The 16,765-nt window shown below is 44.4% G+C and overlaps 1 protein-coding gene across 1 annotated transcript in view; it reads left to right on the top strand.

The window, feature by feature from the left end:
• Positions 1 to 16,765, top strand: part of SEMA7A (semaphorin 7A (JohnMiltonHagen blood group)) — a 203,301-nt gene that overhangs the window by 74,658 nt on the left and 111,878 nt on the right. The window contains exon 2 of the mRNA XM_078685071.1: positions 12,078 to 12,211. Coding sequence (XP_078541197.1) covers positions 12,078 to 12,211 — 134 coding nt within the window. The remainder of the gene's footprint in view (positions 1 to 12,077; positions 12,212 to 16,765) is intronic.

Below are 16,765 nucleotides of genomic sequence, written 5' to 3'. Positions count from 1 at the left end.
TAATATTTATTTCTTATGAGTGCCTTTTCTTGATAACGCCTTGACCAATGTGCTTACAACTGTATACATTCTAGCCGTAGCATATTGTATACATATTATATAGCATAAAATAAAATGTGGGTATCACAAACTTTATCATTTTAGGGCAGATTACAAGTTAGAAAGGCCTTTAATCATGGACTGGCTGTAATCACAGAATGTGTGAAACTGAAGAATGCGTGACACTCATGTGACTGCCCGCTGTGGGCTCCTGGAGGCAGCCTCCTAGAAACCTCTGGCTCCCAAACAGACTTTCATTGTCTGTCCACAAACAAATGATTGTTTGTGCCATCTCTGACTGTAAAATTGTGTACGTGTTTATGTCTGATTTCAGTGGGTATCGCTTTCATTTCATTGAGCCATAATAATGATTGTATGTTTAATTGCTCTGTACAAGTGACGTCGATGCTTTCTCCTGTTACGGGTAAGATGTTGTAGGGGAAGGAGATCCTACCTACGACCGTCAAAAATATTGATTGCATGTCCCACGTCATGAATGCGATTTTTTTTCGTATATTAACCTACTCCTGAGCAACTTGCTATAACCTCCTTATCAGGCATTCTGTCAGTCGGAGCCTGCAGGGTCATAATTGACCCCACCGGCCCCCACATCCAGATGTTTTATGGAGGGCATTGATATATTTACCAGTTCTTATATTACTGGTGACTTCCTGCTGCACTGAACTACACTTAATGCACCTTTGATATTGGATATAACAAGATTGCTTGATCAGCTTCAAGTGCTTGTTTATTTATAGTGGGATTCTTGGGGACTCACAGATAATGTCAGAGTGTCTTTCATGGGATGAGGAAGGAGAAAGTGATTTAAATACTGGTGGTCCCCTGCATAGCAGCGTTTCGGATTTTGCAGGTTCAGAGTAAAATACACATTCCTCATTTGCATTTGTAAGTTTTCGAGTCCATCATATAACTGTTCATATTTCACATATAACCCCTCTAAAGCAAGACAGTCCTGACTTTGAGATCAATTCGAAAAAAAACAAAGGCAATATCGTCTATTCGTGACTCTCACTTCCCCCTCCTCCCTTTCCAGGTTTACTGGAGGACGATGTTAACCTATGCGATGCAGCCTCTCGGAAGTGGACGTTGAAAGGGTGGCAGAAAAACAGGAAAAAAAAGTGCTGACAGGAGAAAGAGGGAGGAAAATGGGCGACACGCGAAGGTCTCTGGCGTAGTCCTTGCAATGATGTCTTCCCTGATGCTCTGCCCTTGAACCTTCTGCTCCACGCTCTCTGGAACGCACACTTTTTTCTGTCCCAAATCACTCGTCCGGCTGCCCCCGTGCACACTTGCCACCACTGCGGCTCTGTCCGACCTTTCCTTTTTCATTCCTGAAAAACCCGATAGCTTCCAGAACATTCTGTACTCTGTCTGCCCAGAGCGCGCCGCATGGCAGGCGCAGTCGGCGCACAGTGCTCGTGCTCGAGGTCAGACCGTGTCCTTGGCTTTCTCACAAACAACCCTATATCCTATTATTGTCTGGCTTTGGCGCCCTGTAATCACCTGCAACAACGTATAGTCTATAATCTTAAATCCCTACTTCCTGTAAGGAGACGCCAGGCTGTACTTGTGGAGCGGGCGATAAGCTCCCTGTGAGGGTGGCATTGCCTTTTCTTATCAAACTCCAATTTCTCAGCTCGGTTGCTTTTATTTTTGCTCGTGTCGATGGCAACCTGCATGTATCCAGCCAATCCGGAGGTGCTCTTCCACCCAGGGTTGGATTGGGATAAAAAATCGGCCCGGGCACACCGAAAAAAAGTGGCCCACATTTGCGTATTGCCTTTCCGCAAAACACTGCTTCAGCGTTTTATTAACTTCACTTACATTTTTAAAATAAATGCACAGATTAGTTCACACTGCTGAGCTACAAATGAATGCAAGTGAGACCAATTCTGCTCATGCCTCCTGCCCCCGCTCAATCAGCATACATTAATGGTCCGGCCCTGAGAGAGAAAGGGAGAGACATCTCCGCCCGTCTGCCTCTAGAAAGGCCACTCAGGCACCCACTGGGTCGCTGGCAGCATCCGAACAACACAGACAGGCCCAGGCTGCCCAAAAAGCGGCCCACAGCTGGAACTCGGCTATCGGCCCTTCGGCCATTTCCCGAGTGCCCACGTTACCAATCCGACCCTGCTTACACCGGCTCACTCCTTTGGTTCTCCGCTCAACCACTGCTGCCCATATTCATTCTTTCACTGTTCCTGATCTGTTTGCTGGTTGCTACAGATGCTAACTATCAAAATCTGAAGAGTAAGAAAGGTCTAGATCTGCATACACAAATGGAATGAACAGCAAGCATTGCAATGCAATAGGCCTCGCATTTACAAAAGTTTCAGTTATTAGCATTTACAATGTCAATAGCTTAAACTCTTGCAAATGCGAGACCTATTGCATTGCAAATATTTTTTGTGTCAAAGCGCCCCATGCGGTACTTTCAGGTTAATGGAGGTTGCCCTCCTTTCTTTAGACAAGTTGCGTCTAAAGAAAGGAGTGTGGCCGACATTAAAGTGAAACATGGGGAAGATGACAAAAAAGCATCTGTTTGTCAAGCTGACAAACAAATGCTTATTCTTGTAAAAGTGCCCCATGCAGAGCTTTCACTCTAATACTGGCTGCACGCCTTTCTTTAGACGTGGCTTGTCTAAAAAAAGAGACGCGGCCTCCATTAATGTGAAAGCGCCACATGAGCACTAATAAACAAAGAAACAAAAAATATATATAAATAAATAAGCACGACCGCTAAACTTAAAGCGGTCCGTGCTGCTAAAATAAAGTAAGAAAGAATCGCAGCCGCTATAGTTAAAGCGGACCACCTTTAGTAATTAAAATAAAAGCGGGATAAAACACATCATGTAACACGATAAGGAAAAGATCCAGTCATTATAGAAGGTAACAAATGCAGACAAGGCAGTACCATGGAGGGACTAACAAGCCTATTCAGGAATGAAAAGCAACGATTTTGCAAGGCAAGGGTGGTAACAAGAGCCAATTGAAAAGATGGGCGGGACATGGGTGGAGCTTTAAGTCCATACCTAAATACAGCATACCTCACAGAGTAGCACAAGCACTGCCCTAGCTAGACCTGAATAGCTTCTTAATATGATGTCTCAGTAGTAAAGAAGAATAAAAAAGACAAAGTATAGAGTTTCCATTGAGTGAAAAAAAGAAAAACAAGTACTGGGAAGGGAAATCGTTTTAGCTTTTAGCAAAAAGCATTAGATTTATTTGAAGAGCACTCACAGAAATACAAGGCACAATCTAAAATCAAGAGTGTGTTTATGTGAGAAAATTAAATAGAATATTGTAGAATCAAAACGGTTACGCTCAGTTGAAATTCTCCAATGAGCGTCTAATAGTTTTTGTTTGAAGAATTTTGAGAAAATGTTTGACGGCAACAAGCAGTGCATGGCGTGACGCTGTAAAAACCTGCACAGTGACGATTATGGAACAAATATATGGCATTAATGGCATTATCATAGTCATTTTGAGAGCTGACTACAATCCCCAACAGCTGGAGCCTTTGTGTATGCAAGTTCAAATGAGTTACTGTCCTCAGTCATACAAAATAGAACAAACATATTTTAGAGTCTAGCTTGATAGAGCTGCAGTATGACATATTAACAATACTTGAAGATAGTGGTTCTTATCCTTTTGACTTCTGAGCATCCCCACTTAATCATTACTGGAATACCGGAACCCCCCATGTAATATTCTTTAGACACCACTGAGCCATTATTGGAATCTGGGGCCGCGGCCTAAGCAATTTTGATGATTTGAACCACAAAAGAATACACAAAATTAAGTAAACAAGCATTCATCACACAAATACACAAATGATTAAATATTTTGTTTAATTCACAAACAAATATACCCCAAAAAATTGTAATTTTAATGGGAAAGTTGGATTTTTCCAAAATTGAATTGAGGGCATCCACAATCTATAATATATTCTGTTTGATGCTCTTGCATTACTCCTACAAATCAATCTGAGGATACCAACTTGGGGGCATAAAAAATCATGTAGTGCATCAATGTGGCTTTCTGCACTGCGTGATAGGGAAAGGCCAGGAATGCACCATATTTAACATTATACAGTACATTCCGTTCTTATCCTTGCGCTGGCACACAATGTGCCGCCTAGCTCCAACGCAGACACTCTTGCACTGTGGTGCAAGGGTGCCTGCATTGTGAGCAGGATTGTTTTTGTGCAGGAAGGGCCTCCGTTCTATTGACTGGTGCATCAGTTCACCTCCTAAGGAGTGCATTTATTGCAATACACAAGGGACTATTTTACATTTGAAAAATATACTCATTTATCACGCATTCAAGTCTTTATCATATAATTGGATTGGATATACAAAACAATACTTTTTGTGATGTATTTCTTGCAGGAGGCTTTTTAATACTATTGTCAGGAGTAATGTGTGAGCTACTACTACTACTATCACCAGCATTTACAATAATATTACTACCACTACTACTGCCAACAATAATATTAACACCATCATTGCTACCACCATTTCCACCACCACAACTATTACCATTACCTCACCACCATTACTATTGTCAAATAGTTTGTGCATGTCTAGGTTGGCATGCTTGCCACATAAATGCCAGGCTTACTGGCTTTGCCAATGAGTGCCATCAATGCAATTATCTGTGGCTCCGTTAGTTAGTGGCCCTTTCATTAAATATTCTAGATTCTTTCTCACTTGTGATTAAAGTATCACCTCTTATTTGACAAAAAACTCAAATATTCTACATCAATATTTTAGAGCTTTGACTTTTGCTCTGGTATCTCCGAAGACCACTTCAATGTTCCTCCTTTGAGCTTTATGCAGTTTTATCCATGCATAATGCTACCTCTTGACGCAGAATCAGAAGCATTCAGATCAAAGGAACCCACTTCAGACCTCATGATCAACTAAACATCGCCAGTGCAGGAATGAGTTATCCATACTTTTTCTAAATATATTTATTAGTTATAAAAAAAGTGGTTTAGTGCTCATACAGCATACATCTATTTTACCCCAGGTTGGTTATACACAGCTTAGTAGAGAAAGTATACTTTTAACCTGATGGTGTAAACTAGTGGAACCCGGACAAAGAATAACAATCAAACTTAGGAAGGTGACTGACACAGACCGTGAGTGTCAAGGTACCTTAATCTTTCTGATGGCAACTATATAGCCAATTATATTCCAACAATGAATGCATGCTGCGAAATTACAGTTCTACACAACGCATTTGTCATGCATTTTTTGTTTGCGATTTTAGTGATGTTATAAGAGGTTCATCGTTCGATTTCAGACAAGATCCAAGAATGTCAAGCTCACCCTGACACCCTTACAGACCGCCCTGCGTGGTAGCGAAGGTACCTGTTTGCCTCGGCCTCTGCCCACTTATAAAGCTCATACTGCCTTTGAGGTCTGTCCGGGCTAGTGAAGACCTCCAATTGATGGCTATGGCCCTTTTCCCAAGGACCACACCCAAGTCTGTAGGCTTGCAATTGATTTTATCCACTTCGGTCTAGGCGTGGTCCCAGCAGGCGTGCTGTGCTGTACTATTGTGTGAGTTGTGCTTGACTGTTAGTGTTAGATAGCTTGTTCCATGAGAGATCCATTGATGTTGCCTTTGGTGACTCAAGTTGTAGGTCAAAGGACACACTGAGAACTGTCTGCAAGAAAAAGATGTAAACCAAGTCAGCGAAGTGTCGGCTGCTCTCATCCTTTTTGCTGGGTCCATATTCTACTGTATTAATGATGCTTTTCCCCAGTGAGATGTAATTTTGGTTCAAGTGCCCTCTAATGCTTTATGTCCCTGCGTGGAGAAATGTTTACACCTTGTACAGTATTCTGCTGTACTTTTTAATGGTCCTTCCTCTTGCTTCACAAAACCCCCCAAAAAAGTCACATTTAACTTCTCCTTACAATAAATATCGCCATCAGCTCCTGAAGGCCACAGATTCCAACCTGCGTAGATAGGTTCAGTTCCGGCTCAGAATAATTATTTAGTAAAATCTATTCGGCAGTAGTCTGCTTGAAAGGCACATGTATACTGTGTACAACATATGGAAACACGCAAATCAACGAGGACTCGGAGATGGGATGGTTAAAAGGGAGTGAATACCAGCCTCAGAGCTCACACATAGCTGCACATTCCTGGCAGGCCAGAAGTGGCCCGAATCTTCAAGGACCATTTGATATGAAACACCTGTTGTGTGAGAAGAGGTATAGATTAAGGCCTGCGTTACAAGTGGTCCGTTAATTCTGATGTGCCCGGTAAATAAAGTTTTGGGGAAAGCCAGAATTATGAGAGGAGCAGGTACACCACCGCGGGTGGTATTCCACTTGCTACAAACTGGCAGCATCTGAATGTGGCATACAGGGGAAAACCATGCAAAAAACGTCACAGTGACGAAAACTCTTGGAAAGGGATTATCAGAGGCCACTTGTACTTGTAATGTAGCCCAAAAAAGTGGAAAAGTGCAAAGAAAGTAGGAAAGTTGAGGTTTTGATGCTGAACTAAATACCAGGAGACCCCCCCCCCCCACCCCCCAGCCAGCCTGTCCATAGGGCTTCATTATTCACTGGATCCCTCCACCCACAGGGCGGTCAGTCAGCTGGCGTGTCCACAGACTCTTTGGAGTCTGACTACCAACAACTGATGACAAAGGCGAACTTCCTAGCCTGTACTAACACAGGTTATATGCAATCAATGGTGCAAGTAGCACTTATCAGTGAGACTGATGGGTGCTGTAATTAAAGGGTGTACATTGTGCAGCTGATTCTGAGTTGCAGACCTTGCAATTGGCATTCACACACACTGTCTGTATTCAGATGGACAAATGCTTGACCTTGCTAGCCGTACTGTCAGCAAGGAATGGCTGGTCCACCTCAGCACCTGCTAAATTTGGTAAAAGTAAAGTCTGCCCCATTGAGCAAGATTTGTGTCTCAACACCTCATAACTGTAGATTACCACATTGCCAAAGACGGTTAATTATGAAGCAAACACACCCGGTTCATCTTAGAGCTGTTCCCTGCCAACAAATTAAATTCAGATCTCTGCCTCCTGCCCAGACAGGTGTTATCAGACGTGCAATCTGATTGTGTGTGGTGTTTTGCTTTTCCAGATCCTAAACCTTATGTTTTGATGGTTTGCATCTGGGTTGTGACATTAATTCCCAGCTCAGTCATTTCACACTCATTGTTGAAACTGGCACATGTCCTCCTCCCGCCCCCAACCCCCCGTTGACGACGAAACCCCTTTTTAGAGATTTTGAGTGCCCTGAAGCTGCCTCATAAGGTGCTGAATGAGGCGCTAGCGTAGTAGTACACTTTCGGCGTTACTTGAAAATGTTTATGTAGCCGGCTACAAGCTCTTGTGAAGTGAGCCTCTGTCCACTGCCAGCAGTCCTGCCAGCGGTGGGGGCGGAATGCGAGGAATCTGAAACGGGGGCTCTTGTCTGAAGAGAAACCAGCAGATCAGGAGAGCGATTCTCACAATTCATTATGGGGAATTAACATCACATGTTTGGGATTTTTCTGACATCAAAGCAAGCAGAAAGTTTCATTCTTTCTTTCCCTTCTTAGCCTTGTGACTTTTTCAAGTTGTAAAGTCACAAGACCCCTGCTGGACAGGGAGGGAAGTGCAGGCCTCCATGGCTCTAATCTTCTATGTAAATGTGCACCTCATTGTTTGTGAAATTGGTCTGTACCTCTCACCTGGAAACAAACTCAAGGTTCAACGTTTGTACAAAATAAACTCCCCAACAACCGCACCACCCCCAAGCTTAGAACCCGCTGCTGTGCGTACCATGCCTTAAAGTGACACGGGCCATGCAGTTACCCACTTGGGCACTGCCATGACGGTGCGTGTAAAGCATAGGTAGATGGCCTCCTAGTTCCACAGCAGCAGGTGACCCTGGTTGAGTCTGCAGTGATCAAACGATTCCCCCTACTGGAAGGAGGCAAATTGTTACTTTGGCTAGGGTCACAAACATACTTGTATGGGTCTTGTGGGCTGTTTCCATGAATCAGCATCTAAGTAAGGAATTGCTTCTCAACATTACCTGCTTATTCTTGAGTTTTAAATGTGTGTAATGTAAACATTTCCTCCAGCTGTGCCCTCTGCTCTCCAACTTACTGTTCTCATGATGAAGATGTTACTCCAAAAATGCATATGTTCTCTCTAAAGTGCCAACTACTTACAGTGCTTTCTATGATGATCTCTAGGCGCATCTCTGTACCTAACCATGAAGCTCTTTCTACAGTTCTAGTGGTGTTAATGGCTATGAAACATGCCTCCTTGGATAGCTCAAAAGCATGTCTGCTTCTTCCCAGTGCTGTTATCTTGGCACTTGGTTCACTAAATAGGAAGGGCATCACTCACCTTTTAGCCTCCGATGACATCACAGGGTTGACTTTTTCCCACCATTAGCCCCTCAGTGGCCTGTTTCAGGCTTCTGATGGGCTGGGGAAGGTGAGTGGAGGAAACTAAAGAAATCAAAGCTTCTTCGAGGTGTCTGCTTTCTATTCTTGTCACTTCCTTCAAGACCGCCAGCCCCAGGGGTGGTAAGGGCAGTGCCAGGAGTTCTGCAGATCAGGTCATTCACAGTAGTTTCTACTCCTAGCTACATCTGTTTGATGTCCAGGGATCCAATGAGTTCTTATGCCAGGGCTTGGAGCACCTTTCTAGCTATGTTGAAAGCCCATTGGAAAACAACATGGCAGCGCTACAACAGTTAGCTGGAACATCATGAGGCCATAACAGAACCGTGGGACACATGAGTGATGTCAGGTGGAGGAGGTGCTTAGTAAAGGGGAAGTGAGGATGCACAGACACATTGTAGCATTAAGATGTTTTCCTAGTTATTGCAAATAGCGGTCATTGCATGTGTTTGTGGTTACTTTGAATATATAGTCAATGGGTAGAATATATTTAGTCTGTCAGTAGCCACTGTTTTAAGCCAACTTCTATGGAACTCCCAACTCTTTTAGCCCAAATCTTCTAGATCAGAGCTATGACTCAGGTACCATTACCAGGACACCCCCACTACTTAGTGCTCATGCTTCCTTCATTTCATGATGGACACTGCTGCCAAGCAGTCCCTTTGTCGCGAGGAGACATTCAAACATGTCCTGGATTTTCGACCCACAGCCCTGAGTATAATTTGATTGGGCCTATTTTCACCAGCATGGATGGAGGACTAGTCTTGCTGTAATCTTTTCCTTTAGCCCTTCCCCCACTGTTCTCACCTCCCAACCTCCAGCTCCCCAGCCAGCTCGTGTAAGAGTGACTTGGAAAACTTGTGTAGCTCTTGCCATAGGCTTTAGGAAGATGGTGGACACAGACTAACTCTATCAATGCATAGGCCCACCTTTGGCCTGATTGGGCACAAGAAATCAATATTACGATGGGTCCTCCTGCATGACAGTCTCCCACCCAGATTTACTGTCCTTCGTGCATGGAGTGCTCTGTGAAAATAAATAGCGCATTGTTCTGCAAAGGACAGAAAAAGAACACAGCTTAAGCAAGAGTTGCCCACAAGGGACATCTTTGACAGTACTCTTGTTAAAAATGGCAGCTCCGCGTGATGTTCAGCTATGCACTATGGTACAAAGGTGAACCAGCAGTGCCTAATGTTTGTAGGATTTGTACTCAAGTTACATCCTCCACAAAAATTCCTATGTGTAGACACAGAGACATCAGCTGTGAAAGATGTGTGATTTAGTGTTAGGTACACACGTACACTAGATATATTTGGCAATATACTAGTCCACTTGCTCGTGTCAGGTTTTGGCAAGGTGCCAGATCATTCGACTTTGTTAGATTTGCTTAGGTACCAAACCCTGTCATTTGTTTGCTGCTTCATCCCATAAATGCCCCTTTGCCTAAACTAACAGGCAGTGGACACTCAGAGTTTTTTTGCATTGAACATGAGTTCTCTTTCAGCACTATTTAGCTTTTGTGATCATCACTTCAAGTAAATCTCAGCATTGGTCTCCTGATTTCTATCCAGGGAAGAGCTTATAAAGTGATGGTAACCTGAAAGCTCCTGATTCAAAATAGAAAAGCTAAACCACAAGTCCCAAGATGCTTGGTGATGTTGATTGAAAAATGAGGACTAGATGAAAATTACCCTTTTGTCCAGTGGATAGTTGATAGCTATGTGTAGCTCACGTACACAACACTGCTGTTATTGTGTGAGCTCCATTAGCAAATACTTATGCCGAGCAGCGTAATGCACCTCAAGTTTGCAACAGTTGGTGCTCTTGCAAATACCTCCCCCTGGTTAACAAACACTACTATTGAGGAAGTGATCTTTGTGGAAGCCACTTCCTCTTTGTTAAGAGTTGGCGTCCGGTGCATCTCACAGTCGATGTAGACTCGGACTCCACTCCTTATAAGGTACAAGCAGGAGTTGCACCTACCACCCACCACACACTGCTAGATGGAGGCGATGCTTTCTGTCCGCAACAAGCCGCTGTCTCAGTGGAAGCCGCTCCTGCCAGTATGGCGCAGCAGCCCTGTGCGCAGGGATAGACTCACCTTGCGGTGCTGTGCTCTTGACGTATATCCAACTCTCACCAGATGCTGAGCTGCTCACCTCAGAGCATTGCTGCATCGTGAAGCCTCCCAGGTGATCTGCCTGCCCTGGGCCTCCTGTTGACCCCAAGCCCCTTCTCATACACAGGATGTCACCAAATATATCATTGCTTCCCACTTGCCCAAATTCTGGTCAGGTTTGTTAGGTTTTAGTTCTTAAGTTGCATGTAGTGTCCTGTGGCATCACCAATTGGGGTGTGGCCTCTCCAGGGAGTGGATGTGCAAGGAATACACATGGATTAAATGAGCTAAAACGTTTAAAGTTATATTTTTGCAAGAACATATTAATTTTCTTTAAATAGTGCCGTTAGCGGTTCTCTTTTTCCTCTATTTGTCGCCCAGTAAGTGCGACACACGTATCGTACATTTTAGATTGTCTTTTCTGTTTCGCTTTCTCATTTCACCATTAGTTCTGCTTTAACCCATCATGACATCCCATTTTCTCCTCGTCGAACACCCAAAGATTTTTAAACGCTGTGTTCTTGATTCCCAAGTGAGCCACAGGGGCACAGTGGATGTCTCACTGGGGTTAGGAGCACAGGTGGCAAAGGCTTCCTCTGTAACCCTCTACCCCTCTGAGCCCTCTCTCCCTCTTTCTATGCCGTCCTTGGTTTGGTGCAGAGCTTTAAGTGGGATAAAAAACTGGGGGGGGTTTCTCAAAGGGGCGTGGCCAGTGTAATTAGGGGCGTGGCTTTAAAACACCTACGCTAAAAATCTGTGTTCAGCACAGTGTGCCGCCCGACTTGTATTTTGCTGTTTCTGTCATTGCGTCCAGATATAGGACGCAACCAGTAACATCATACCTACAACAAGTTAGGACTACTGGCTTTGTCAATGGTTATTAGTTGCAGAAGGTAATTAAGCTGCAACTGTGGCTTGATACATATAATATTGAAAAAGCTTCGACTTAAAGCCGAGGTGACCCTACCATAATGTTGCTGCTCTTGCATTTCAGAAAGAGAAGGAAAATCCAGAAAAGAAATCACTCTTTAAAGGATTTCCCTTCCCCCACAACGCTCCCCTGGCATGACGTCATGCCGTACATGCCGTAACTACTCCGTTAGTGAGAAGTGAGGGCAGCGCACATCCATATGCCTGCTGTCTCAAACGGGTCTCTTATCGGGCTGTTTTGGGCCCTTGCACTTTTTTCCGGACTGAAGTGACTGCTGTCAAAAAACGGACCACCTGTGCCAGGGCTCAAAACAGAGCCCGATAGAGACCCGTTTCGATGCCCCCTTTAAAAAAACTGCCGGTGCTCAGCACTGGTGAGACCCGGCCCACTTAAAGCCGTGGTTTAGTGTATGCTGAATCCAGCGCAGGCATTGGCTCATGCAGTACTGCACTCTGTTGGTGTGGCTTGTTCCAGGTTTCGTCTTTAAACTACTTTCTCTTTTTCTTCTGTTTTCAGAACCCCAGAAGTTCAGTTTTGACAAACAGGAGAACACAACAGTCTTGTACCATGAGCCAGGGACCCCATCTGTGCTAATTGGAGGAGAAGACGTGCTGTATCAGTTCAACTTTGAATCCAGGAGCAGTAAGGCCGTAAGTCTCTAGTTATTACTGTGCTGCTAAAGCACTTTCTATACGTTTGCTAACATAGTCCATATGTGTAAAGCACACTGGGTTTGTTGGTGGTATATAGCATAATGTGTATTGTTGCTGACCTCAGTGGAGCTCATTATTACCCAGCCCAAAGGTACTCATTTTAACTGTCTTGGAAGGATGAAATGGTCTGCCAGATTTCAACGTGTCAACCGGAGTGAAACTAGGATCCCTCCTGTGGCTGCATCACTCCACTGAGCCATCCACAGATCCCTGCAGTGGATACAACAATCCTCTTAGCCTTCCACAGATCCCTGCAATGGCTGGATTACTCCACTGAGTCATCCACAGAACCCTGCAGTGGATACATCAATCCTCTTAGCCATCCGCAGAACCCTGCAGTGGATACATCAGCCCTCTTAGCCAGTCACAGAACCCTGCAGTGGATACACCAGTCCTTTTAGCCATCCACAGAACCCTGCAGTGGCTGGATTACTCCACTGAGCCATCCACAGAACCCTGCAGTGGATACATCAATCCTCTTAGCCATCCACAGAACCCTGCAGTGGATACATCAATCCTCTTAGCCATCCAGAGAACCCTGCAGTGGATACATCAATCCTCTTAGCCATCCACAGAACCCTGCAGTGGATACATCAATCCTCTTAGCCATCCACAGAACCCTGCAGTGGATACATCAATCCTCTTAGCCATCCACAGAACCCTGCAGTGGATACATCAGTCCTCTTAGCCACTCACAGAACCCTGCAGTGGATACATCAATCCTCTTAGCCATCCACAGAACCCTGCAGTGGATACATCAATCCTCTTAGCCATCCACAGATCCCTGCAGTGGATACATCAATCCTCTTAGCCATCCACAGATCCCTGCAGTGGATACATCAGTCCTCTTAGCCATCCACAGAACCCTGCAGTGGTTACATCAATCCTCTTAGACATCCACAGATCCCTGTAGTGGATACATCAATCCTCTTAGCCATCCACAGAACCCTGCAGAGGATACATCAATCCTCTTAGCCATCCACAGATCCCTGCAGTGGATACATCAGTCCTCTTAGCCATCCACAGAACCCTGCAGTGGATACATCAGTCCTCTTAGCCATCCACAGATGCCTCCAGTGGCTACATCAATCCTCTTAGACATCCACAGATCCCTGCAGAGGATACATCAATCCTCTTAGACATCAACAGATCCCTGCAGTGGATACATCAATCCTCTTAGCCATCCACAGATCCCTGCAGTGGATACATCAATCCTCTTAGACATCCACAGATCCATGCAGAGGATACATCAATCCTCTTAGACATCCACAGATCCCTGCAGAGGATACATCAATTCTCTTAGACATCCAAAGATCCCTGCAGTGGCTGGATTACTCCCCTGAGTCATCTCACCTGGTTGCCACGTAACTCCATTCATGACTTTCTTGCAACTCCGGAGACACCTTTCACCTCATGGAAGCCATTAGAAGAATTGCCTTAATCAGCTCATCCCGTAGAGTACCTTGTCCGTAGGTATGTCTGCTTCAATGTGTGGAATCTGAACCAGATGCTCTACCAAATATATGGAAATGTTTGGGGACTTACCCAATGAGGATGCTGCATAGTCAGGCTTACATACATTTCTGGGAAGAATGGACTGTGTCATAACATGTCCAGGTCCTGCCTGTGATTAGGAATTCCCCATGTGCCTCTGGGTTCTGTGATGTGACCCAAACTGCCTCCTTGTAACCGTGTGTGGTCTAGTTTAGATGCTACAACGTAGACTGAACATTGCTTATTGTGGCAACTTCATCCAGAACCGGACAGCTGAACTCGCTGCACTGATCTTGAATATCTGTAGACTGATGCATGGATTGTGCAAAGGTGGAAAGATCCAGCTCAAATGATCTGCCCTTCGATTCTCCACTCCACTGAAATGAACTGCCTTGAGAGAATGAGCTCCTTTCTGTGGTCAATGTAGAAGCTGGACTATGCGGAAAACTAGGACTTTTATTTCGGTATTCCTTTGCCTTTTGGATATGCCTTGACCGCAATATTGTCTGTTCTCACCAAGATTCACCTTCCTTGCAAAAGTGGAGCGAAGGTGAAGAGAGCTCTCCTGCCAGCATCCAGCTTCCTCCAATCAGAAGAATGCCATCTCGCACCCTCCCCATTAGATTTTGATGCTCCTTTCTGGAGCACTGTAAATGACAATTTCAATTTAACATAACGTGTACTTGTAAAGTGCACATTCACCCAAGAGTATCTTGGCACTGAATAACAGATGTTTATTATTGCCCAATGGTATTCATTTTATCGACCTCAAAAAGGATGAAAGGTTGAGTGAACCCACCTATATTTGAACCTGAGACCATGAGGTCAAACACAGGCCACTACATTAGTCCACTAAGACATCAGAAGTGGCCTGTATTTAAACAATTTACCTCTATGCACCAATTTGATCCTACACGAATGACAGACAGGGAAGGCTTAAACATTAAATGTTTATTTTCAGATTTTAGTCATATAGAGGTAAATTAACATAGTCAAATCCACTAATAAATATTTCAGAGTGCAAAGCTCATTTAGAATACAGACTCAATCAAATAACTCAGTAAAGTTCAGATCAGCAAAATACTGAGAGAATGAGAGAGCATTACAGCATGGATGTGCCTTCTAAGGTCAGTAATAAAAGATATTTAAACACATCCAAAAAGATCGCACTTTTATAGGATTATTGTATGGAAATGCTTCTTTCTACTTGATCCCCCCCAAAGTTTGCAACTGATGCTGATGGTGTTTTGACTCGGAGAGTGCAATGATATTTGCTAACTTGAACTGTGCCAGTGTTCTAACCCTCTACAAAATGTATGTCGAATTGGCTAAGTACCTTGTATATGATACCAAGGTGCCATGGGCCTGTAAGTTAAAGTGTCCACTCAGAGCTCTAGCTCTGATTGTGCCACCTTGAGTGTGACAAACTTTAAAATGGCACCCAGGCAGCAGTCTGAAAAAGCAGTTTTAAACCAAAGCCAGCACCAAGGGAAACCTACCAAACTAGCAAAGTTTTTAAAACTAGACACCCAGGGGGATCCGGGGGGTGAGGGGGCGGGAGGTGACTTGCATGGCTCTCACCAAGTTTTTTTCCCCAGAATCTCCTGCAAATCTCAAACTTTGTCTAAAAAAACATAATTTCCTTGCCTTTCTGTGAGGAAAAGTCCTGGAATCTGCAGGCAGCGCCACATACTTCCTGCCACCCAGCATTCGACCACATCACCTGAGAAAATCAGCACCTCACTTGTGTGGGTGGGCCAAGGGCCTGCAACAGGAAAGTGCCCAAAACGTGTTTTGAAGACATCAACATTATCACAAAACGACCAGGCTTTTCAAGGGGTACCAGAGTTTTTGGTCCCAGGCTCGGTGGCTATGTTATGGAAACCTACCATACCCAGACATTTCTGAAAACTATACACCCAAGGGAGTCCAGGAAAGAGTAGCTTGTGTGGTTCCCCCAATGGTTAATTACCCAGAATCCTATGCAAACCTCAAACTTAGCTAAATAGTCACATTTTCCACACATTTCTGTGTGGGAAAGTTGTGGCATCACTGGGCCGGCAAAAATGTTCTGCTTCTCAGCCTTCTCCCAGGTCGACCGATAAAAATGCTTCCTCACTTGAGTGGGTGGGCCAAGTGCCCATGACACGGAAGGCCCCAAAACGTGTTGTGCTGTGGAGACATCAAAATGATCTATCACAAAACGACCTGGTTTTGCAAGGGGAACACCTGCGTTTTTGGTCTCAGGCTCGGTGGGCATCTAAGGAAACCACCAAACCCAGACATTTCAGCAAACTAGACACTAAGGGGAGTCCAGGGAGTTGTGGCTTATGTGGATCCCCCAATGGTTTGTTACCCAGAATACTCTGCAAACCTAAAATTAGCTGAAAAAGTCTAATTTTCTGCACATTTCTGTGTTGGAAAGCTGTGGGATCAGTGGGCTGGTACAAATTTCCTACCACCCAGCATTCCTCCAAGTCTCTTAATAAAAACACTACCTTACTTGTATGGGTAACCCGAGTGCCCACAACAGGGAAGGGCCCAAAACGTATTGTGGTGATAATGATAACTATGAGAGGTTTACTAATTAGTCCTGGGGTCGGCAACCATGTAGAGAAACCTATCAAACCCAGGCATTTCTGAAAAGGAGACATCAATGTTTCATTTTTGTATGATACAACATAAAGTAAGTAGGAAAACATAGGGCTGGCTGAGATAGGCACTGGGGACTGTATACACGACTCTTCTCCCTCTTTCCCTGCTTAGAGCAGACTTTACAATACCGACATGGTCGAGCCTTTTTAGGTGTTGCAGGAATGCGATCAGCAAAGTGTCACTCCTGCAGCCTTACTACGTCCTTCAGAACATATGAAGTGGAGGCTGCTGCTTCTGTAGCAGTCAGAATTTCAATAACGGATAACTGAAAGTCAAGGAAAGACACAAGTCTTCCTTTAATTATCTGATGATAAACAGCGTACACATTGTATGGTGCCATCT

Source organism: Lissotriton helveticus, chromosome 3_2 (assembly GCF_964261635.1).
Source record: "Lissotriton helveticus chromosome 3_2, aLisHel1.1, whole genome shotgun sequence".
NCBI classification, from domain to species: domain Eukaryota; kingdom Metazoa; phylum Chordata; class Amphibia; order Caudata; family Salamandridae; genus Lissotriton; species Lissotriton helveticus.
Note: the sequence above shows the minus strand (reverse complement) of the source record. Positions and strands in the feature narration are given on the sequence as shown.